Source organism: Hyla sarda, chromosome 4 (genome assembly GCF_029499605.1).
Source record: "Hyla sarda isolate aHylSar1 chromosome 4, aHylSar1.hap1, whole genome shotgun sequence".
Taxonomy (NCBI): domain Eukaryota; kingdom Metazoa; phylum Chordata; class Amphibia; order Anura; family Hylidae; genus Hyla; species Hyla sarda.
Window position 1 is genome coordinate 240,724,327 of NC_079192.1, and position 25,792 is coordinate 240,750,118.

At 43.0% G+C, this 25,792-nt stretch overlaps 1 protein-coding gene across 3 annotated transcripts in view; it reads right to left on the minus strand.

Annotated features, from left to right (window-relative positions):
* Positions 1 to 25,792, minus strand: part of CPED1 (cadherin like and PC-esterase domain containing 1) — a 299,737-nt gene that overhangs the window by 183,075 nt on the left and 90,870 nt on the right. For all 3 annotated transcript variants that reach the window (XM_056573818.1, XM_056573820.1, XM_056573819.1), the window contains one exon: positions 836 to 978. In XM_056573818.1, coding sequence (XP_056429793.1) covers positions 836 to 978 — 143 coding nt within the window. The remainder of the gene's footprint in view (positions 1 to 835; positions 979 to 25,792) is intronic.

A 25,792-nucleotide genomic window follows, 5' to 3' on the forward strand; every position in this document is an offset into this window, starting at 1 on the left:
AGCATAGAAGCCTAGAGAAGGCTTTGGGCTACCATGGCAAATGAATGGCTTCCCATGATCACATGGCACAGGAGCCGATCAGACCCCTGACCTAACAATGATGCATCCTGTAACTGTCTAAAGGCCAATAGCAGCATTGACAATGGCATCTAGACAGTTTATTAACTGGCATTGAAGCTCTGTGCTTGCTATTGAAGATGGCTAACAGCTGCGGAAAGAAGCTGGCAGCGGCTGAGTATAGTGAGGGCTTGGCTTGATATACAGGTACATCATGGTGAGGTAACAGGTTAAAGAGCTATTCCCCCTCTACCAGCCCCATAATCTCCTAAATCCCTGCATGTACCCAGTCCATTAGAACTCTGCAGCAATACTGGACGGCAGGATATTTAATAAACCTGGGCATGCCAAGTGACAATGTCCATTGGAGCTTTAAAGGCACCTGTGTATGTTTGTCACCCATCTTTCTCAGACACAAGAAATGGCTGAATAGAATATCTATTCACAGAAGAGAACAGAAGGACTTGATTGTAGGTGGGAATAGTCTTACACTTTCTAAAAGAAAAGTATAAAGGGATTTTGTCCTGTAGTAATAGTCAGGAATTGTCACAAATCTTTATTATACTGAACATTCATTCACTTGGTAACTGACTTTTCAGTAGTGGCATAAGGATGACTGCACTACACTGAATGTGAATTATACACAAGTAATTCAATTAATGGGCATAGCAATGTCACAGCTTATATAATAACAAATACTGAAAGTTATCAAGGTTTACACCGATACTGTGCTATATAACAGCTGTGGTGAGAACAAACATTACCACCTTTTATTTACCTGTTCGGTGTACTGTGTCTCGTAGTAACGGCTTCACTTATCACCTCCAAGGTGAGTAACAATTTGCCTATCATCTCCTTTAGGGTGTTAAATGCTTGTAATGGAGACTTGGACTTGGAGAAATGTTGATAAAACTTCTGAAGCTGTAATGGGAGGAACATAAACCAGACATATTTTACAAGTGCACTGAACACGTTGTCAGATCCAGATACTTACTGTGATTTATTGATGTTATCTTCAGCCATTTATCACCTCCAAACTTGTCAACCACATTCACCTGTATTTAGAAAGCACCTCGCCTGCGACACGGTCATTGTCTACATTCACACCTTGCAGACCTCCTGTCATCACAGAGAATGCCCGTAAGATGATACAAAATGCCATGCTACTTACTAGGGTAATCCACTGCTAGACATCTTATCCCCTATCGAAAGGATAGGGGATAAGATGTCTGATGGTGGAGGGTCCTGTTGCTGGGGCCCCCTGCAATCTCCCGCAGCACCCGGCTTTCCAAACAAACACTAGATTCCTGCGGCAGTGCTTGAAATGTCACGCCACGCCTCCTCCATTCATGTCCATGGGAGGGGGCGTGGCAACCGCCACGCCCCCTCCCATAGACATGGAAGGAGGGGGAGCGGTCTGATGTCATGAATGGGCGTCTGGGCGTGACATCACAATCACAACCTCTGGCTCCGAGTGTTCTGAACAAAATGCTTAAAACGCTGAAGCACCAGAGTGCCCCTTTAAGTGCTTCATCAGAAAGATACAACCACACTTTTGGAACTATTTGCTCAAATTCTCTACTGTGGTTAAAGCTCCACCACTTTATAGCAATCCTTTGGCATTTACACTCATAGGGGGAGATTTATCAAAGCCTGTGCAGAGGTAAAGTTGTCCAGTTGCCCATAGCAACCAATCAGATCGCTTCTTACATTTTTAGGAAGGCCTGTGAAAAATGAAAGAAGCGATCTGATTGGTTGCTATGGGCAACTGGACAACTTTACCTCTGCACAGGCTTTGATAAATCCCCCCCCATAGAGTCCAGTGAAATGACAACATAGAAGGAGCTGATATTAATAAGCATAGATAGATCAAACCAGACAGTGCATGGCTGAGAAACACGACAAGAGAGAAAGCAGAAAGGAAGCCATACATTAAAGCAGGTAGCCCGACGTCTGATGGACTTCCTTGGAGCGTGCTCTGGTTACCGCGCTGTGGTTATTTCATTCAGTGATCTAAGACTATAAACATTCTTAACATTTGTTTTGGATCAGTGATAATAGTTTGGCTTCTGGGCACGGGGCTGAATGTTTAATTAATTGGTCGAGCACTTGGAATTGTTAAGAAATTCATTTTTATGTTCTTCTGGCATCCGATGAAAGGAAATAGTCCAAAATACTTCCTACGCCTGGAAAGTAATCTGCGTTTTGAAAGGAAACAAAAGCACCAACTACTTGTTCATTAAACTGTATATCAATGTAAAGAAGTATGTGGGACTCCAGATATGAACTGAGAAGATCAATGACCAAGCATGTTGTGGGCTCAGCCCAGGGAGTAAGGCGGCAGGTGGATACACCAAAGTGCCGTCACACTGATCTGTCACACTGGGTTTCTTTTGACAAACCGCATATCAAATAGAAAGAAAAAGTGTATAGTGTACAGTGGTCCCTCAACATACGATGGTAATCCCTTTCAAACGGACCATCGTTTGTTGAAACCATCGTATGTTGAGGGATCCGTGCCATGTAAAGTATAGGACAGTGGTCTACAACCTGCGGACCTCCAGACGTTGCAAAACTACAACACCCAGCATGCCCGGACAGCCGTTGGCTGACCGGGCATGCTGGGAGTTGTAGTTTTGCAACATCTGGAGGTCCGCAGGTTGAAGACTACTGGTAGAGGAAGTTGTACTCACCTGTCCCCGCCGCTCCGGACCATCACCGCTCGTCACCGCTGCCCTGGATGTCACCTTCCATCGCTGTTGCCGCATCCCCGGGTGTCCTCGACGCTGTGGGAAGGCCTCTGCTTCCCCGGCATCCGCGCTCTCCGTTGCCGCCATCACGTCGCTCCTATTGGATGACGGGACGACGTGCGCAGCGACGTGATGACGATGATGGAGAGTGCCGATGATAGAGGGGATCCCGAAGAGGACGCTCCGGAGCCCCGAGGACAGGTAAGTGATCGTCAGCGGACCACACGGGGCAGCGTAAACGGCTATCCGATGGCAGCTGAAGCAGTCTGCGCTGCCGGATAGCCGTTTATGCGATGGCCCCGACATACAAAAGCATCGTATATTGATGCTGCCTTCAACATGCGATGGCCTCTGAGAGGCCATCGTATGTTGAAATGATCGTATGTCGTGGCCATCGTAGGTTGGGGGGTCACTGTATACTGCAAAGTATAAAGTGCTAAGTTTGGTAGATCTGACACAATGAAACCAATTTTAATACATGTATTATAGCTATATTTTAGGAATTACATAACAGTTGTAAGGTTAATCCTCAGTCTTTTTTTCTAAACAAAATAACCCTAATTCTGATAATCTTTCTGGGTACTGTAGTCCTTTCACTTCCTTATTACTCTGGTTGTCGGTTTTTAAATCCTCTCCAGCTCCACTATGGCTCTGATTTACTATTGTAAACCCGACCTATTTTGTCAGGTTGTGCGCCAGAAATTTTGACAGCGCCAGAATTGAATAAAATAGACCAACTCTCCATTTTACATAGAAAACCCAAAAAGGGGCGGTGCTATCGAAAGGGGAGAGTCCCCAACATTTGCACAAAAAAACAACATATTTACTAAGGTTTACACAGAAAATGTGGTGGATTTGAGCTGAGGAAAACCCTACAGATCAGAGCATGTGTAAAAAAAAGCAAAGTGTAGGGAAAGTGGAAAATGTAGGGAAACCTTAGTAAATACTGTGGAAAATAAATTGTAGGGAATTAAAGGGGTACTCCAGTGAAAACCTTTTTTCTTTTAAATTAACTGGCTCCGGAAAGTTAAAGACATTTTTAAATTACTTCTATTAAAACATCTTAATCCTTCCTGCACTTATTAGCTGCTGAATACTACAGAGGAAATTCTTTTCTTTTTGGAATGCTCTCTGATGACATCACGAGCACAGTGCTCTCTGCTGACGTTATTATAATAATAATAATAAGTCTTTATTTATTTATTGTTGTCCTTAGTGGGATTTGAACCCAAGGCCCCAGCACTGCAAGGCAGCAGTGCCATCCGAGCCAACACGCTTCCCTTAGCATATATTTGCTATGCATGGTTGCTAAAATGGACAGTGATGTCAGCAGAGAGCACTGTGCTTGTGATGTCATCAGTGTTCCAAAAAGAAAGGAAGCAGCTAATAAGTACTGGAAGGATTAAGATTTTTTAACAGAAGTAATTTACAAATATGTTTAACTTTCTGCCACCAGTTGATTTAAAAGAAAAAAGGTTTTCACCGGAGTACCCCTTTAAAAACCACAAAGAAACCTACGCTCCACTCTTAATAAATCAGGGCCTATAGCTTTCTTGTATACTGGTGCCCAGTACTATACATAGCAGTCTGAGCAGTGATGTGTACTGTGGAATCTTGGTGATTTTGGTGACGCATGCTGCAGATGGAATCTTCACCCGGAATATCTCTGTGTGGAGATTCAGTAGTGGGAACATACGCTCAGGGTACATTCACACGTACTGGCCCTCATTTACTATTGCAAACCCGACATGTTTTGTTGGGTTGTGCGCCAAATTCTGTCGCATTGAGCCAGAAATTCTGCCTGCACCAGAATTTGTGCCAGAATTGATAAAAAAAACAGACTAACTCTCCATTTTGCTGAGAAAACACGGAAAAGGGGCGTGGTCTCCAAAAAGGGGCGTGTTCCCGACATTTTCACAAAAACCCAACATATTTACTAAGGTTTTCACATAAAATGTGGTGGATTTGAGCTGAGGAAAACCCGACAGATCAGAGCATGTGTAAAAAAAGCAAAGTGTAGGGAAAAGTGGAAAATGTAGGGAAACCTTAGTAAATACCGTGGAAAATAAATTGTAGGGAATTAAAAACCACAAAGAAACCTACACTCCACTCTTAGTAAATCAAGGCCACTATGTATGCTTGGGATTTCATGCAGCAGATTTTCTGCTGTTAGGTCAATGAAAAAATCTTCAAAAGAAAATCTGCAGCATATAATACATGCGAACGTACCCTTAGGGCCCATGCACCCTACAGAATTTCTGTTTCTAAATTCCCACTGCTGTTGATGGGATCCTGCTGCACAGTGCACACCACGAAATTCTAAAAATAATTATTTCGGCGGAATACTATGTGGAATATATTGCAATCTATGAGGACTGGCAATGCCCATGCATAGCGTGCACTAGACACTTACAATGCAAAGTAACAGCCTTCAAAGAAGTCACATGAAGAACCATGAAAACAGATGTATTCGTCCATGGTGCACAAAAAACAAATACTTGGTGACAAGACCAAGTACAACAACATCTAATGAGGCTTGAAGACGGTGAGGCGGATATTCCTATATAAAAAACAACTGTGGAAGATGGATCACTGCATGTCTCCTGGTAATATGGAGAAATACGGAACTTTTTTGTACTATGTTGGACTGTCTTTATGGTTCCATGGGTACAGGATCTAGCACATTTGCATCTTTTAGTTTCTGAATTTTTAGTGTAATTGTGGACTTTTGTTTATTTTGCAACTAATGATCAATTGAAAATGTAATGCAAACTGATAAAGTTGACATCTTATAGACTGTAAGCCAACTTGGGCAATGTCCTCTCCCCCTCTCTTTCTTTCACCCTGTCATTAAATGTTTCATGTCCATTGTACCTGCATTTGTGTTATATGTATGTAAACTCCTTATTTTATGTACAGCTCCTTATAAACAAACACTAAGGGCACCCCATAAAAAATATACAGGGTGGGCCATTTATATGGATACACCTTAATAAAATGAGAATGGTTGGTGATATTAACTTCCTATTTGTGGCACATTAGTATATGTGAGGGGGGGGGGGGACTTTTCAAGATGTGTGGTGACCATGGGGGCCAATTTGAAGTTGGCCATTTTGAATCCAACTTTAGTTTTTTTCAATAGGAAGAGGGTCATGTGACACATCAATCTTATTGGGAATTTCAAAGAAAAGCAATTGTGTGTTTGGTTTTAACGTAACTTTAGTCTTAAATGAGTTATTTACAATTGTCGTGAGGAGCGGATAGAAATTGTGTTGATGTCTGGTGAACGCAGCAACCGGGTCATTGCAGCAGATTTCAATGCAAGACACCCTACGAGACCACCCATCTCCCATGCTACAGTTAGCAAACTGCTTGCTAAGCTTCGTGAAACTGGTTCAGTGTTGGATTTGCCAAAATGTGCCCGCATGAAATCTGTCACTAATGAAGAAACATCAGTGGCTGTCCTAGCTTCATTCAGCAAGAGCCCATAGTGTAGCACTTGCCGCATGTCACTGGAGAGTGGCATTAGTCGAACATCCCTTTGGCGGATATTAGCTACTCACAAATGGAACCCTTACAAACTCCAGCTACTGCAGCATCTCAACGAGGATGACCCAGAACGGCGCACTGAATTTGCAGAATGGGCAAAACAAAAATTGGAACAGGACCCTCAGTTTACGCAGAAGATTTTGTTCAGTGATGAGGCAAACTTTTGTGTGAATGGTGAAGTTAACAAACAAAACCACCGCTATTGGTCTGACACTAACCCACATTGGATAGATCCCTCCAAGACTGTTGGAACACAAAAATTGATGGTATGGTGTGGTATATGGGGTACAAAGATAGTGGGGCTATTCTTCATCAATGGAAACCTCAAGGCCACTGGATATGCGAAATTGCTACATGATGATGTGTTTCCCTCTTTATGCACCGAAGCTGGCACGTTCCCTGAGTTTTTCCAGCAAGATGGTGCACCACCACATTATGGGTGTCATTCCTAGATGTACAGTTTCCTGGAAAGTGGATTGGTCATCGTGGGCCAGTTGAATGGCCCCCAAGGTCTCCCGATCTGACCCCCTTAGGCTTTTGTCTTTGGGGTCATCTGAAGGCAATTGTCTATGCTGTGAAGATACGAGATGTGAAGCACCTGAAACTACGGATACTGGAAGCCTGTGCTAGCATTTCTCCTGTGGTGTTGCTATCAGTGTGTGAAGAGTGGGAGAAGAGGGTTGCATTGACAATCCAACACAATGGGCTGCACATTGAACACATTTTATAAGTGGTCAGAAACTTGTAAATAACTCATGAAAGAATAAAGTTACATTAAAACCAAGCACATCATTGTTTTTCTTATGAAATTCCCAATAAGTTTGATGTGTCACATGACCCTCTTTCTATTGAAAAAACAAAAGTTGGATTCAAAATTTCCGACTTCAAAATGGCCGCCATGTTCACCACCCATCTTGAAAAGTTACCCCCCCCCTCACATATACTATTGTGCCACAAACAGGAAGTTAATATTACCAACCATTCCCATTTTATTATGGTGTATCCAAATAAATGGCCCACCCTGTATATTGGATAAAGATGGTTACCCCTTTAAACTGGTCAGAAAATATTTAGTTTTGGCTTAAAGGGGTACTCCACTGGAAAAAAAAAATCATAAATCAACTGGTGCCAGAAAGTTAAACAGATTTGTAAATCACTTCTGTTTAAAAATGTTAACCCTTCCAGTACTTAGCTGCTGTATGTTCCAGAGGAAGTTCTTTTATTTTTAAATTTCCTTTCTGTCTGACCAGTGTCCATTTTAGGAACTGTCCAGAGTAGGAGCAAATTCCCATAGCAAATCTATCCTACTCTGGACAGTTCCTAAAATGGACAGAGGTGTCAGCAGAGAGCACTGTGGTCAGGCAAAAAAGTGATTCAAAAAGAAAAGAACTTCCTCTGGAACATACAGCAGCTGATAAGTACTGAAAGGATTAAGATTTTTAAACAGAAGTAATTTGTAAATCTGTTTAACTTTTAAGGGGCAGCATTATTGTATGCATAGCAATAATGCCAATAGTCTTTGCCTTATCGAAAGGCTTTCTACTGGCCAAAAAACTTAGATTCTCTTTATCTATAGTCAAAGCCTCCACTGCATAGATTCTTTCACATTTGAAAGAAAAAATAAGAGAACCATGCATTACTTTTTTTTACCGATAATACGTAGGACATCTTGGCAGAACTTAATGAACTCCATTATCTGTCAATGAGGTTCATTTTGTGCTTCTAGAAAAGTATGTGTGATTAAGGGGTACGCCCCGAAACATTGCGTCAGACACAGTAATGGCCAAAGACGAAAGAAAAGCCTGTATTAAATTGAAAATGACATATAAACAAACAAGAAGAAAGATTTCCAGAATAGGTCTTTGCCTTCCTTTATTTGCTAAGATGTTTAAATTGTTTGCCGTATAATCTATGGGGGGAATTTATCAAAACCTGTGTAGAGGAAGAGTGGTGCAGTTGCCCATAGCAACCCATCAGATATCTTCTTTCATTTTTCACAGACCAGTTTAAAATGAAAAAGCCATTGTTACAGTGGCACTCAGTCCGGACTCTCCGACGTGAGCGCTCCCTGTCCCGCTGCCGGCGGGGCTAAGATTCGCATCGCGGGATGTGCCCGCATGCGAGTCTCAGTGCGTCACTCACCTTCTTGTGTCTCTGCTTCCTGGAGTCCCCACAGCTCCAGCGTGCGAGCCTTCGCCCCCTAGGGCGCGTGCGTGCCAGAGCTCTGTTTCTTAAAGGGCCAATACCAATTAATTAAAGTGTCTGCACCTGTCCCTTGTCCATAAGTATCTGCTCCTCCCTGTTCCCTGTGCCAGATCTTTGGTTGTCTAGCCACCCTATCTTGTACCTGTGTTTCAGCCCTGTTCTTCTGCCATCTCGCCACGTCCTGCCAGTCACGTTCTGCTAGTGGCCGTCAGTGCCACGTCACCCCCTAGCTACCTGTGTGGACGAGTCGTGCCAGGGGTACTGACCTGGGTGCCACCTGCTGCAGCATGACCATCCCGCTTTGCGGCGGCCTCTGGGGAAAACCAGTGGCACCTTAGACCCCGCTCCCTGGCTTGGCTCAAGTCTCCTTCCACACAAGCCCAGAGGATCCGCCACCTGCTATCCACCTGCCGTGATTCCTAACAGTGATCTAATTGGTTGCTATGGGCAACTGTCCCACTCCTCCTCTGCACAGGTTTTGATTATTTGACATCCCCCAAACATACATAATATGATCACATAGAGAGGGATAATGGTTCTGTTTATGACATGTGGCAACAAAGGTCATGTCAGAGGAAAAATCCAGTTGTCCTTATCGTCTTTAAAATGTGGGATCGCGGACGGAGCCTGGCCGCAGACTGAGATGGACGCGTGAGCCTGCAGCTCTCCGTTCTAGCACGCTCCTAGCACCTTTTACTACATTCTTACCAGCGGGAAAATGGTCAAAATTGGCAGGGGAACGCAGAGTGACCCGACGGATTCCCCTAAGCCGAACAGGGGCCAGGCTGATATGACCAAATTCTGGAAAAAGAAAAACGCCACCTCTCCGGCTAGACCGCTTAAGATGGCGCCTGAACTTCCGCCCCGCCAGGCCGGAGGTGATATGACTGACTCAGAGGACGAGGAGGAAGTGGCGGCCTCATCGATGGTGACACAGAAATTCTTTAAGTCCTTTATGAAGAAAACCCTCTCGGATGCCCTAAAACCTGTGCTATCCGACCTGACTGAAATCAAGACGGAGGTACGTTCTATAGGCAACAGGACAGAGGCTTTGGAGGCAGTGTGCACCGGCATCTCCGCGCACTCCGAGACTCTGGCGAGCAGACAGTCTAAACTGGTCACCCATGTAAATTCCGCCTTTTCTCTCATAGAGGACCAGGAAAATAGAAGCCGCCGTAAGAACATTCGTCTCAAGGGGCTCTCGGAGTCCTGGGCTCCGGAAGCCTTACAAAAGGTGACCATGGAGATTTTTGCTACCCTGTTAGGTCCCGAGAGAGCTGCACAAATTGTTATTGAAAGGGTGCATCGGGCTTTGGCATAAGCCAAAGCTCTCGGAGCCCCCGAGGGATGTCATCTGTGGTTTACTTTCTTATGTGGACACTGCGGCGGTACTGCAGGCGGCGAGAGAACACAGACCCCTTACCTATGGGGAAGATGAACTTGCCTTGTTTCAGGACTTGTCACCCTCCACCCTGGCTAAACGCAGGATTTTAAAACCTTTGCTGGAAGTACTATGGAATAAGAATCTTACATATGCCTGGCTCTTCCCTTTTGGGCTGTCTATTAATTTCAATGGCAAGAGGATCACTGTACGTACACCGGGAAACTTAGAGGCAGTGTGGTCAACCCTGGACATTCCTCCGCTGAACATCCCGTCATGGCTGCCGGTGACGGATTTACAGTCTCTGCCGCCTCTGCCGCAGCAGGGGGAATGGAAGCTGGTCGGAAAGCAGAAAGTCAACAAAGCGAAGAAGACACCGGTGAAAGATCAACCTCCTCCACGCTGAGAGACTCTGATGGACATACTGGCCGGCTGGCCATTACTGGTTTTTTCTAATTGATAGATATCTGTCTTTCCAGCTTAACTTTGACTTGCACTGGTCTTCTTTTTGACAGGGCCCTTGTACATATGTGTAGCCATTAGGAATACAACTTCGTGGCCCATTGTTCTTAAGACCACAACTGCATTATGATGCCTGTAGCGTTCTGCCGCCCGGTGCCTGGCATATGTTTAATGTTTGGGTTGTCTTACTTGCCTGCACTCCGCTACTCACATGTTTTTTGCATACAATGTCATTGGTGATGCTGAGTCTGTACACAGTGCTAAATGTGGGGTACTGTACCCTCGGCGGACACTCGCACCTACCCACATTCCAACTCGCCACCTACCCCCACCCCTATCAATAAACCATACACAGCTATGTTGTCACTCTCTCCACATCTCCAACTCCTTCCCGTCACCTCCCCTCCCTCATCCACCCTCCCCCCCCCCCCCCCCCCCCCCCGCTGGATACATGTTCCTTGCGCTGACACTCCAGAGGATCACCCCTTTCCCACTCCCCCCTTCCTGTTTTTTTTTATCTCGCCTTAACTAACCTGTCGTCCTCTGAGTCATTCTTTAGTTGCCTCACCTCCACAACTCACCCCTTGCTCCCACCTCCCACCACCCTTCTCTTTGTAATTCGCCCTCTCCTGTTACCTTATACAAGTTCTATCCATTTACACAAATACTTTGGTGCTAGGGTCCGTGCTTCAGGGGCCAGGAATTTTTGGTCTAACAGTTGACCACTTACCTCCCCCCCAGCACACTCTGCTGTGCAATTCTTTTTTTCTCTTCCTTGCAATATTGCTAGGGAACGTATTCTTGTGTGTACTAAAACCATCTCTTCAGAAGTTGCTTTAGTTTTGTTTTGTTGTTTTTTCTCCCTAGTGACCCTTCCCAGTAACTCCGCAGACCCTTCCCATCCCTGAGAAAACCTCAGTCCATCTGGTTACTACCATGCCTGACATTAAGTTCATGTCGTATAATGTAAGAGGTTTTAATACCTCAAATAAGAGACATCACATGCTAGAACTTGCCAAGAAACAGGGAGCGAATATACTATTGATACAAGAAACCCATTTTAAAGAGTCGAAAATACAGAGGTTGCCTCTGAGGCACTTTGATAGATGGTTCCATTCCTGTCATGAGTCATCGGCATCTAAGGGGGTTTCTGTTGAACTACATAGATCTCTACCGCTACGCATTCTAGATATATTTAAGGACTCAGAGGGTAGGGCGCTTTTCCTGAAAGTCCAACTACAGACGCTGAAATTTACTATTGCAAATGTATATGTTCCTAACCGAAACCAAGTTAGCTGGTTATTACAAACTCTGGACAAACTTGCATTATTTGCTGAAGGCCCTGTTGTGTTGGGAGGTGATCTGAACATCACACTAAACCCAATTCTAGACTCCACCTCAGGCAAATCCCACATTTCCTTTAGGGCACTCGCCAAATTGCACTCTAAACTTGCTGACATGTCTCTTTCAGATGCATGGCACCTCCTCCACCCTGAAGAGAAAGACTACTCGTATTTTTCTTCTGTTCATAATTCCTACCAACGTTTGGATTACTTCCTGATACACTCCAAGCTCCTACAGGACCTTACAGCTGCAGGTATCTCTTCTATTACTCTATCTGACCACGCTCCTGTCTCAGTCTCCCTGTCTCTTTTCTCCTCTCCCCCTCTACCCTCGAGATGGAGGTTGAACGAAGGTATTTTGGAGAATAGCGAAGCTAGAGGAGATATTGAAAAACACCTCCACATGTACTTTGATTTAAATTCCAAATCCGGTCCTTCAGCACCGGTAGTGTGGGAGGCCCATAAATCGTACATACGAGGTATATTTATCTCGTGGGGTGCTAAGCTTAAAAAAGAGAGACAACTACTAACCTCCAACTTGCTATCCCAGATCTCAACCTTGGGTAGAGATAGGAGAAAAAGCCGGGATCTGTTGGCGCATGCCGTAATAATGTTCAGTATTCAGTGTGGGTATAATTCTTCTTTATTGCCAGATTTTAGACGCGTTTCGAGGATGCAACCTCTTTCTCAATAAAACATAGGCTTCTAACATCATTTGTCTGTGGGTGGTTTTTAAAGCTAAAAAAAGCCCGCGAGTGGACCGGACCGCCCCGTGTGAACAGCGCCGTTCAGTGACGTGGCCGGCGCACTTAGAGCGTGTAAACACTGTTTGTAAACAAGATACATGTGACATTTAAAAACACATTTTTTATACATCAAATAAGGTAGGTATAGACCTTGTTTAAAATAAAATAAAATAAATAAAATGACCAAGTACGATATGACTTTTAAAATCTATATGGAAATATAGTGAAGCAAACGAGCCTCTGTGTGGAATGACGCGCTAGTGTTTAGAATGCGTCCCCGGCTCGTCTGCTGTCGGCTCTGACATCCAGCGGCATATGTGTTGGGGGTTACTAACATGATTCATAATGGACATGGTATACGTTATTTGTCAAAGCGAATGCGCTTATCTCCTGGGTCTGAGACGCCAACTGTGTAGCTCGGTGCTGCGCGTGCGCACTCGCGACCGGGATGGGACTCTGACAGTTCGTACGGGCAGTGTGCCTGCGCATATTGTAGCTGTTGTTACGTGCGGGCTGATGCTATGGGAAGAGTTGAAATTAATCAGAGTTGCCGACTGTTGGAAGGAAGGGAATTGGAAGAATGGTTTCTGGGACAAGAGTTCAGGTCGGGGGGGGGAGGGAAAAATAGCGACAGGAGTAGTGCGTTAATGAATGTGGTGGTAAGTTTCAGACGTTCTCTAGGCATTCATTAAGACCAAAGAGCTGCAGTGTGTTCATTTTGAAAATCCAGAATGATTCCCTCTTGCATAGGTTATTGAATCGGTCTGTAGAATCCTTGGGGATTTGTTCAAGTGCTGTTACTAAAAAGTCCTTGAATTTACTGTCATGCACTTCCAAAGCGTGCCTTGACACGCTATGCTTCAAGTATTTGTGTATGACGTTGTACCTGTGTCCATTAAATCTGCTTCTGAGAGTTTGTGATGTACGACCAATGTATTGTAACTTGCACGTGCATTCTATTAGGTAAATGACGTGAGTGGAACCACAGTCTATGTGCGTTTCTATGGGAAATCTTTCCCCTGTCTGGTTGCTAGCGAAGGTTGTAGTTTTATCCTTTATGTTAGTACATAATTTGCAGGATCTATTTCTGCATCTGAAGCAGCCTCCCACTTGTACAGGGTTCTTGTCCGTACTTACTCTTACCTTCTTTAATTTGCTGGGAGCAATGTTGTTTTTAATGGTTGATGCTCTCCTGTATGTAAATTTGGGTTTTTCTGGAATTATTTTTCTCAGGATAGGGTCCTGTTGGAGGATCTTCCAATGATCGCGAACTACGGTCCCAATCGCCTTGAAGCCCACAGAGTAGTCGGTTATAAAGTTGAATTTGAAATCCGTCTTGCTTCTTCTTTCTTTTTGTTGAACCTCTTGTGTCTGAGAGGAGAGTGCTTTCTGGTATGCTGTTTTTTGGTATTCTGGATTTTCAAAATGAACACACTGCAGCCCTTTGGTCTTAATGAATGCCTAGAGAACGTCTGAAACTTACCACCACATTCATTAACGCACTACTCCTGTCCCTATTTTTCCCTCCCCCCCCGACCTGAACCCCCCCCCCCCCCTCCAGTCCCCCCCTCTCCCCCCCCCATTCTCCTCCCCAGGATGGTATTACTTCCTGCCGGGTACATCCCTGGACAAACCTTGATAACAATAACACTAACAGTATTACCCTGCCACTCACACGAACAAGTAACATTCCATCTTGGCTACATACAAACAAATGCCATTGAAATACTTAATTTCAGTCCAAACACTACCACAAAAACATGTGGGACTCTAAAGCCACCACACTATAATTAAATGTACCAATAACATACCACCATTAGTCGATTGGTATCATACCAATACCCATTCCTCGAGATACCCACCCTCGTACACATCGCACCATCGTCTTGCAATTTAGATACACCCTTTGGCCACTCGGACACATTGTCGGACCCCATCTTTTCCTGTATTGACATACTCATCCAACACAGCAACCCTAGCAACAATATATCCTACCCCTAGCGGTACAACAGCCTACAAAGGGATAAAAGCTTACAGTTGCCATTTCCCACGTTACAATGTAAAATTATCCCCAATTGGGTATAAGAACCCTCAATTTCTTTTACTCATATACATAAGCCACCTTTTTTTGGGACTTTTATCCCTCCGTGTCTCACCATCGGAGTCCTCTTGTCCCAGAAACCATTCTTCCAATTCCCTTCCTTCTAACAGTCGGCAACTCTGATTAATTTCAACTCTTCCAATAGCATCAGCCCGCACGTAACAACAGCTACAATATGCGCAGAAACACTGCCCGTACGAACTGTCAGAGTCCCATCCCGGTCGCGAGTGCGCACGCGCAGCACCGAGCTACACAGTTGGCGTCTCAGACCCAGGAGATAAGCGCATTCGCTTTGACAAATAACGTTTACCAAGTCCATTATGAATCATGTTAGTAACCCCCAACACATATGCCGCTGGATGTCAGAGCCGACAGCAGACGAGCCGGGGCCGCATTCTAAACACTAGCGCGTCATTCCACACAGAGGCTCGTTTGCTTCACTATATTTCCATATAGATTTTAAAAGTCATATCGTACTTGGTCATTTTATTTATTTTATTTTATTTTATTTTAAACAAGGTCTATACCTACCTTATTTGATGTATAAAAAATGTGTTTTTAAATGTCACATGTATCTTGTTTACAAACAGTGTTTACACGCTCTAAGTGCGCCGGCCACGTCACTGAACGCGCTGTTCACACGGGGCGGTCCGGTCCACTCGCGGGCTTTTTTTAGCTTTAAAAACCACTCACAGACAAATTATGTTAGAAGCCTATGTTTTATTGAGAAAGAGGTTGCATCCTCGAAACGCGTCTAAAATCTGGCAATAAAGAAGAATTATGCCCACACTGAATACTGAACATTATTACGGCATGCGCCAACAGATCCCGGCTTTTTCTCCTATCTCTACCCGATGATCCAGATCAAAGAGGGACACCCCGCTCTGATTCCCGGGAGGCAGCTCCGTTAAAACACTGACCAGCTCTTCATGGTGGTTGTGTCTGGCACACAACCCCACAAGGTGAGCGGACACCTATAGTGGAACATATCCACATTTACCTATACCAGATGTTATAAAACACACTACACTCAGAGGAAGCTCTGCTCTCTTCTTTTTCTACATCCATCTTACAGATCTCAACCTTGGAAAGAGCTCATAAACGCTCTAGGGCGATATCCTTACAGGAACAGCTTAAATCCCTTAGAGAGCAACTTATGCAACTCCTTCAAGACAAATCTTCAAAATCATACGTCCACTATAGACATAAATTATATGCTCACGGGAATAAGGGAGGTAAACTTATGTCGTCTCTACTTAAAAAAGCTAGGGCCAAAAGCCACATTCATGCCATCAAATCCCCTTCAGGGCTTACCCACACTGACTCCCAGACTATGGCTAGGATGTTTAGAGACTTTTATGACTCTCTGTATAATCTGAGAGGAACTGATTCCTGCTCTCAATTAGAGGAACGCCAACGACTCACAGATGAGTTCCTGGCGGATTTGCATCTCCCTGAACTAACACCACTGATGACACAGGAACTTTCACTCCCTATAACTCAGGAGGAAGTGAAAAAGGTGTTATCCTCGTTTCCCCCAGGTAAGAGTCCGGGTCCAGACGGACTCCCTCTGGCCTACTATAAAGCTTTCCTGCCCACTCTGTTGCCCCGTCTCACTGACTTTTGCGCGGCACTCTTTCAGGGAACATTGCCCCCCAAACAAACATTGGAGGCACATATTACACTGCTCCCTAAAGAAGGGAAAAACCCTGAGGAATGTGGCAGTTACCGACCAATTTCTCTTCTCAATTTAGACCTCAAAATCTGGGCGAAACTGCTCTCCATGCGAATGAAGAGATTTTTGCCCCACCTCATCGGTGATGAGCAAACTGGCTTTGTCCCAGGAAAAGAAGGCCGCACGAATACCATGAAGCTCCTATCGAGTATCCACGCTGAACATTCCCACGATACCCCATTAGTCCTTCTCGGCAGTGATGCCGAGAAGGCTTTTGATAGGGTTAACTGGCCCTTCATGAGGTCTGTGCTGAAGAGGTTTAACTTCCCGGCACCCTTCATTGAAGCGGTCTTCACCCTGTACTCATGCCCGTATGCAGCTTTACTAGTGAACGAAGTAGTCTCCCCGCCATTTGACATAGGGAATGGAACCGGGCAGGGCTGCCCTCTTTCGCCGACGCTTTTTGTGCTGGTGATGGAGAGCCTGCTACAAAGGGTGAGGCAGATGTCGGAAATAGCAGGGATACATACCTCAAAGGGCGAACTTAAAGTACTGGCATTCGCAGATGATCTCCTGTTTTTAATGAGCAACCCACAGGAGGGCCTGCCCTGTCTGGTTCAGTTATTTGAGCAATTCGGATTGATATCCAATTTTAAAGTAAATGTGACTAAATCAGAACTCCTCAATGTATCTTTGTCCCCCCCACCCTTGCTAAACTAAAAGAGTTGACCCCTTTCCCCTGGGCTAAGTCGTCCCTGAAATATTTAGGAATAAATATTACTGCCTCCATAGCCAAATTATATGGAGCCAACTTCAAACCTCTACTTAAAGAAATAACTCAGGTGTTGAGTGAATATGACCTACCGATGATTTCATGGTTTGGCAGGAAGAATGTCGTTAAATGCCACATAATGCCTAAGGTGTTATATAAAATGAGGATGCTCCCCATTGCTTTACCACTTGCATTCTTCCGCCCGATGAGAATCATCATTTCCAAATACGTCTGGAAGCAAGGCAAACCTAGACTGTCCCACAACTTATTGACCAGACACCCTAGGGAGGGGGGAATAGGCCTTACGGATGTTAAAAATCAATATAAAGCTATTCAACTCCAAAGATGGCTAGATGACGTTAGATCGTACTCTCTCAATAATGTTGACGCATCCACATCACGGGAAGTGCCTACTAGGGAATTCCTCTGGACCCTCTGGCTACCATCTCCTAGGAAATATAATAAGAGTTCCCCGCATCTTTTGCATCAGGGAATGACTTCGGTCTGGCTTGAACTTTCCCATCTTCTATCCCCTGCTTTTTCCCCTCTCTTTCCTGCTAGCCTTATACCTGCAGCTGTGAACCTGGAGGAACCAACCAATACAACTATGTGGTCGAAATTGAATCATATCACTATTGTACAACTCTTTAGTGGTGGAGAGGCGCCAGGCACACACACTCTTCAAACATATATACCGCTTCAGAGGTTCTCTTTTCTGCATGTCAGTCATTTCATCCACTGTTGTACCCTATTCGCCCAAAAGTATGACACAAATAGGCCCCTCACGAAGTTTGAGGAGCTTATCACTACATCCGATTATAAGAAATGTAATTTATCAGTGTGCCTGAAATGGGTGACTCATGCCAGAGTTCATACACCTCCACACTACATAGCATCATGGGCAAAAGAACTGGGTGTAACATTCACGGATGAGGAAGTAGCTTCCATACTTACCCGCTCCCATGGTTACTCGAGATGTATTAGGTTACAAGAGTTGCATTATAAAATTGTGTCAAGGTGGTATAGAACTCCTGAATTTCTGTATAATCACCAAATGTCGGACACAAATCACTGCTGGAGATGTGGGTCACAGATTGGTACTCATCTGCATATCTGGTGGTCTTGCCCCATCATTACCCCCTTTTGGAGAGAAGTAGGCATGCAGATCTCCCGTATCCTCCAAAAACAGATTACCCTCACGCCATCATTAGTACTTCTGAGTTTGGCTTCTCAAGACTATTCCCCCCACAAACATTCCCTAGTCACCCATCTGATTGCAGCTGCTAAATCTTTAATACCCATATACTGGTTACAAACCTCCTCACCGTCCATCTCAGAATGGAAAAAGAAGGTCCACGAGATATACAGATTCGAAGAACTCTCACACAGGGCACAACGTTCTTATGATAAATACGAAGTCCTCTGGCCTCCATGGACTACCTTTACTAAAATGTGATTTTACCAGGAACAAAGTACAACTGTGTCAGGTAGAAACTCGTGTTTCTGCTACTGCCCTTCCCTCCCTCTCCCTCAACTCCTACCCTCCCCCCCCACCCGGTTTAACCCCTTCTCCCAAGTTAATAGGGTCACTTTGCTTAAGCTGAGATTATAACTGATCTTACATTAGAAATGCTATTTTGTACACTGTCGATAATCACTATCTTCACTCCCAATGATAGGATCGAAAGGCAGCTGCGTCTGCCAAAAAAATATTTGTATTGTTTTGTTACGTATTATATTCCCTTTCTGTAAACTTGTTTACTTACTTTGGAAAACAATAAAAAGAAACTTGACAAAAAATAAAATGTGGGATCCACCAACATTTATCTAAAATTTGTATTTTCAGTATTTAATTTGTTAGGGTGCGTTCACATGGCCGTTTTTTTTTCATCCCCATTTCTGTTCTGTTCTTGCCGGCTCTAAACAAATAAAAAACGGATTAAAAAAATTCCATTCATGTCAATGGGATATTTTTTCCAATCCGTTTACATCTGTTTGTACCCATCTGCACTCATTTCCATTTTTTTGATGGCAGAAAAAACGGCACATGCAGTATTTTTACTCCAATCAAAAAAATGGAAGAAAAAACGGATACGGTAAATTAAATGTTGAAGTCTATGGAAAACGGATGAGCCTTTAATGTCATCCGTTTGCATCCGTTTTTTCAATACATTTTTTGATCTGTTTTTACTTCAGAGCATGCTCAGAACAAAAAAAAAGTTTTTTCTTTGGTTTATTAACTGAACAATAACAGATACAAAGGATAACATCCGTTTGATTCCGTTATTGTCCGTTTTCTTAAAAGTTTGTTCTTATTTTTGACGGGTCTTGACAGCCGTGTGAATGCAGCCACCTTTAGGCTAAGTTTCCACTTGGTTTTTTTTCTGGCAGTTTTTGGATATCGGCCACTGCAGTTTTTGAGCCAAAGCCAGAAGTGTATTCAAAAGTAATAGGACATATATAGGAAGGACTTACACTTCTCCTCGCTTATGGATCCATTTCTGAATTTGGCTCAATAACTGCAGTGGCAGTATTCCAAAAACTGCCAGAAAAAAAACAAGTGGAAACTTAGCCTTACAATAACACATTAGACAAATACACTGAAATCTTCAACTTTGAATTCTACTTCTGTAAATATTTTATATGTTATATTGTCATAACCTTTTCTGTTTGTAAAATAATCCATTTAGAAAGCCATTTGCTGTCTACAATAAACAATCAACATGGCATGAGCTGCTGGAGAGGATGAATAGCACATAAAAAACGAAAGCTACAAAAAGCCTAACAAACCCAAAGATAGCTGCCCTGCAACTATAGAATTTAACCTGCTTAAATGTACTTATTGTTAAATAAAAGATGTGACGTGCCATTGAGTTCTGTTATTATGCCTTCAGGGCAGATATACTTGAGATTTGTAGCCCTTTTCTGCCATACACTGCACAAACAGGGGAAAAGATCCTGCACTAGTACATGTGCACAACATAAACAGCAGCAGCAGGAATTGCACATTACAGTAAGCAGACTAAACTGTGTGTAAAGTCCTGGGGTGAGATCTCTTAACTGTCTGTGCTGTCTCCGACAAACCAGAGGACCCAGTTCACAGGGATTTACAGGATTAAGTCGGCGTTGATCAGTACCACCACATAGACTAAAAGAGTAGCTTTATTGGACCATCATGCAATGCATTTCACTGCGTTATGGCAGCTTCTTCAGGCATCAGGCATGTGCTGTCTCTGTACATGTTCACAGGTGCTTCCCCTCCCATCTCCCTCTTTGGTCAGTTTTAGACTAAGTGTGGCACAGGACAAAATAAAAATGGGACCTGTCGGTCACATGACCAAAGATCACCATGTTGAATTGCAGCATAACACAAATGTATTCAAGGGTCCAAATCTAAGATGCCACATAAAACTGTCACATAAAATAGGTCAATAAACAGTCAACAGTAAACACAGCCTACAAGTTGATAACTGGTGTACTGCAGCCATACATTTGTTTTGGAACTCTGTGTTTCCAATGTTGAAAAACGACTCATCTACAGTTGGATAGGCGTGGTCTAAAGGGTATCTATACATGGGTACCTATACATTCTCTAAAGGGCATCTATGCATGTAAGTTCAGCACTCAGCAATGTTCATAAGTTCCAATAGAGAATAAAAGGAGTGGCAGGTGATCATGTGCGCTGCTGCTCCAGTGACATGGGGAGCAAGGGACCTTTTATCTCATGATTGGTGGGACCTCAGTACTCAGATTCCACCAATCAGATACTTGTCACCTATTCTGTGTAGAAATGATGACTTTTAATCTTGGTGTACAGACCACAGATTAGAGTAAAAGAATCCCCTCTCTACACACTGCTTCCCATGGCCCCCTCTCTCATATATACTTCTCTGTGTGCCCCTAATATACTGCTCTTCATGATCCCCTGTGACACATATACTGCACATATACTACTCCCTATCTAACATATACTGCTTCTTATGCCCCTCTACTACCTATACCCCTAAAAACTGTTCCTATGCCCCTTATCACCTTTCTCACAGCACCCTTTCCCTATGACGTCCCCTATTACCTCCAGCTCTTTGTACACTGTATGTTGAAGGACCTGCAATGACATCATCAAGAAGGTCCTTTAACATACACTGCTCTATGGGCTGTCTGCAGCCCGGGCAGCATCAGGGCCACTTTCACTTTACTGTAGTCTACCAAAAAAGTTCACAAATTGTGTAAAATTGCAGTAATGTGTCTATGTTCCTATAGTTGTTCATGGGGACCTTGGGCAATTGCCCAGGTTGCCCTCCTAATGCAGGCCTTGCTCCCTCTTTCCCCCTTTATAGAGGCCTTGCTCCCTCTTTCCCCCTGTATTGCTTGTCTTGCAGACACAGAACAAAGCTGAGTTAATTTTTAGATCGGAAGAGTTTAGCAGAATGGGGGGGAGGTTTAATAACTGGGGAAAATGCATTTTTAAAATTACCAAGTTTCTTATATTCGCATGTACTAATGTTAATGTGCGTGTGACCTTGGTTCGAGTAATGAATTTATTCTGAGCTCATAGTCACTCTTCTCTGAAAACACCTGACCATGTTTCTATCACATCAGTTTTATGATGACAAAATTACTTTTTAACCAAATAGTGTTTTGCAGATTTTTTTTTTTATAAAGGACATGCATAAGTAACAGACAATAAACATATAGGTAACAGGTAAAAATACCAGAAACCAGTGGAGTTGATCTGTCTTAATTTCTTTTGAATATGTCTTATTTCATTGTGTGTTTTATAATATTTACTGTACTTTTTCTATTACACAAAAGATTCTCTCTCTATTCTCATACTGAGTACAACATTGGAGACTACTCTGACAGAGACACCTTGTGGCCATAAAGCAGATTAGGGAAAAAGTAGATATGTGACAAAAAGGGTTCAAAATATTTTTATCCATAGCAACCAATCAGCTCGTTTATTTCATTGTTATCCCCTTAAAGGGGTATTCCGGGCTTAACTAACTTTTAACTATTCTTCCTATTATGAAGAATTATGCTAGTTCTGCAGATTGCTGAGATCATGTGACGCCGGCAGGTCAGGAAGTACAGATGGACTGCAAATGTCAGGGGGCTGTCTTGTGAGGAAATACCGGAAATAGACAAGCCCCCTGACACCAGCTGCCACCTCGAGTCACAAAAGATTGTGAAATAGGATTCATTTTTGCACTTAGTTTTTTCCTCCTCACCTTCTAAAAATCCTAACTCTTTCAGTTTTCCATCTACAGATCTATATGAGGGCTTTTGTTTTGCGCCACCAATTTTACTTTGTAATGAAACCAATCATTCATCACCAGTCAACAAAAAATGACACCTTATCTTTATTCTGTAGGTCCATACGGTTACAACAATACTCAAATTATGGATATATTATTTTGTTTTACATCTATTTTAAAAAAAAAATTGTACAAAAATGAGTACATTTAAAATTGTTTTCTTCTGACCTCTATAACTGTTGTATTTTTCCGTAAACAGGGGTGTGTCAGGGCAGGTAAGGGCATTCCTGCCATCCTTTCAGCTGATCGGGACATCGCTATTTCACTGTGGTGGTCCCAATCAGCTCCACTGAGCAGCAGGCATTAAACTTTGTACACTGCTTCTAAGAGGTTAATTCCAGGCATCACCACTATAGGTGATGTCTGGCATTACACCCTGTTCCAAATGATTATGCAAATTCTATTTAAGTGTCATAAAGATTAAATATTTTGTTTTTAATTTTAACTCATGGATGGCATTGTGGCTCTTTTGATCACTGAAAACAATCTCGGACACCTGTGATAATTAGATTGCCAGGTGAGCCCAATTTAAGGAAAAACTACTAAAGGTTGGTGTTCCACATTATTAAGCAGAGCACCATGTTCAAGCAATATGGGGAAGAAAGAGGATCTCTCTGCTCCCAAAAAGAGTGCAATAGTTCAATGCTTTGGACGAGGGATGAAAACATTAGATATTTCATGAAAATGTAAGCATGATCATCGCACTATTAAGAGATTTGTGGCTGATTCAGAGCACAGACAGGTTTGTGTAGATAAAGGCACATTCAGGAAGATTTCTGCCAGATCCATGCATCGGATCAAGAGAGCAGCTGCTAAAATACTATTACATAGCAGCACACAGATATTTGAAGCTGCTGGTGCCTCTGGAGTCCCACAGAGTCCTCCAGAGTCTTGCAACTGTGCATAAACCTTCTATTCAGCCACCACTAACCAATGCTCACTAGCAGAAACGTCTGTATTGGGCAGAAAAATACATCCTGTTCACTGGTGAGTGCCGTGCAATCCTGGAAGGTTCAGATGGATGAAGTAGTGGATGGTTGGCGGATGGCCACGCTGTTCAAACAAGGCTGCGACGTCAGCAAGGCAGTGGTGGAGTCATGTTTTGGGCCGGAATCATGGCAAGAGAGCTGGTCGGCCCCTTTAGGGGCCCCGAAGGTGTAAAGATGACCCTTGCACTTTTACATAATTTAAACAAAATTAGTATTGATCCATTAAGATCCAAGGAAATAACAGACCTAACCAATCAACTACATGTGATTCAGAGCTACAAATTTGAGGCAACACTGTGTAAGCTGAGGTTAACTCACTATTGGCAAGGAGGGCGCCCAGGAGCACTACTGGCTAAGCAATTAAAATTCCAACAGGCCAAAACACAAATCCCTTATATGCTCAATACAAACAGGGAAAAGATTATAGACCCTAAGGGAATTGTTAATGTTTTGGCAGATTATTATGAGACATTATATAACCTAAAGGAAGACCTAAATACTATTCAACCAAACTTAGCAGAGATTGATGAATTTTTGAGTAAAATTGAGCTCCCGAAAGTGACGGAAATGCTACTTGAGAACATATCAGCCCCCATCTCCATTCCAGAGATTAAATTAGCAATAAAACTCTTAAAAAATAATAAAACACAGGGACCAGATGGATTATCTAATGTGTATTATAAATTACACTAAAATTGCCTGGCACCATATTTGGCTCCGTGTTACAACGGGGCTATACTAAGTGGCGTATTCCCAGCCGAAATGCTTCGGGCAACATTGATAACAATTCCAAAGACAGGTAAACCTCCAATTGAGCCCTCTAGCTTAAGACCTATAGCCCTATTAAACACAGACATAAAAATATATGCAGCAATAATAGCACACAGATTAAAAAACATTTTACCCAGTTTTGTGAAAAATGACCAGGTGGGCTTTGTAAAAGGGCGAAAAACTGCAGATGGTACACGGAGATTCCTGGACATAATTTATGTTTTGGAAAGCCGTCAAACGCCCTCTCTGCTCCTAACCCTGGACGTTACAAACCCTGAAAAATCCCTGGTAGGAATATCAGGTATCCTGAACAAATTTAGCGGCATAAGCTGCTATAAAGTAAGTGCCACCAAAGATATATATAACCCTACATGTATAGTAGGTAAGGGTACGTATTTAAACCTCTAACACCGAAAAGAGAACCGTACCACAACAACAAAAAAGTAATAAGATTTAAAAAGTAAACTTTATTGGTGCAACCATACCTACACCTGAACCCCAACGATCATTTCGCTATTATGCCGCTTCTTCAGAAGAAGCGGCATAATAGCAAAATGATCGTTGGGGTTCAGGTGTAGGTATGGTTTGGCACCCTTAATTGTGTACTTCTGGAAGGTATCATTCTTGTTCCTTACCAGCTATTGTGGCATTTACTTTTTATACTTGTATATTCTGATGTACTTGGGTCCTACCATTGTCTTATATCTTTGTATGTTTACTGGTGCCTGTTTATTGTTACTACTTCTTTGTTTTAGTTTTAATTTTATCTTTTATTATTTTCTTCATTATATTGCACTAATAAAGTTTACTTTTTAAGTCTTATTACTTTTTTGTTGTTGTGGTACGGTTCTCTTTTTGGTGTTATAAAGTAAATGCGTCTAAATCTCTGATCTTAGATATAGGAATCGCACTAAAACTTAAAAAAAAAAACTTCAAAACCTATACTCATATAAATGGAGTGATGGCCAAATCCCGTATCTGGGTATAACACTGACGTCCCCTTTGAGTAATCTGATACAGGTAAATTACACCAAATTAAATGCAACAATTGCTAAGGATATAACTAACTACTCAAAATTTCCCACTTAATGGGTGGGAAGAATAGCAGCCACTAAAATGTTTTTACTCCCAAATATCCTGTATTATTTCAGGAACCTGCCTATCCAGATCCCTAATTCTAGAATGCAATCCTTACAACATATTTTAATGCAGTTTATTTGGAAGAACCAGAAAGCCAGAGTGGCACAACGGTATCTCTGCATGCCTGTTGAAAAGGGTGGTCTGGGGTGCCCCGATTTAAAAAGAGATAATCACGCTTCTCTACTTGACCAGTTAAAGTCTTAGTGGACAGGAGATACTTCTAAGCTATGGGTAGAGTTAGAAAGCTCGCTGATAACATCTGGCTCTCTATTTTTAGAGATATGGGCATCCCGCCTATCAGGCAAAACACCACGATGCAATAGCCCAACTATGAAGACAGCATTTTATATATGGTCCCACCCTACTATAAAGGACCACACAGTACCACTTGCCCTTAAGAACATGCCTCTGGAGGCCCTTCAGACACAAATTCTAGACACCACTTTTACCTCTTGGAAAAGATGTGGTGTCGCTATATACTCAGATATTGCAGAGGAAACAGGAATATTGCCATTTCAAGCAATAGCTAAAAAATA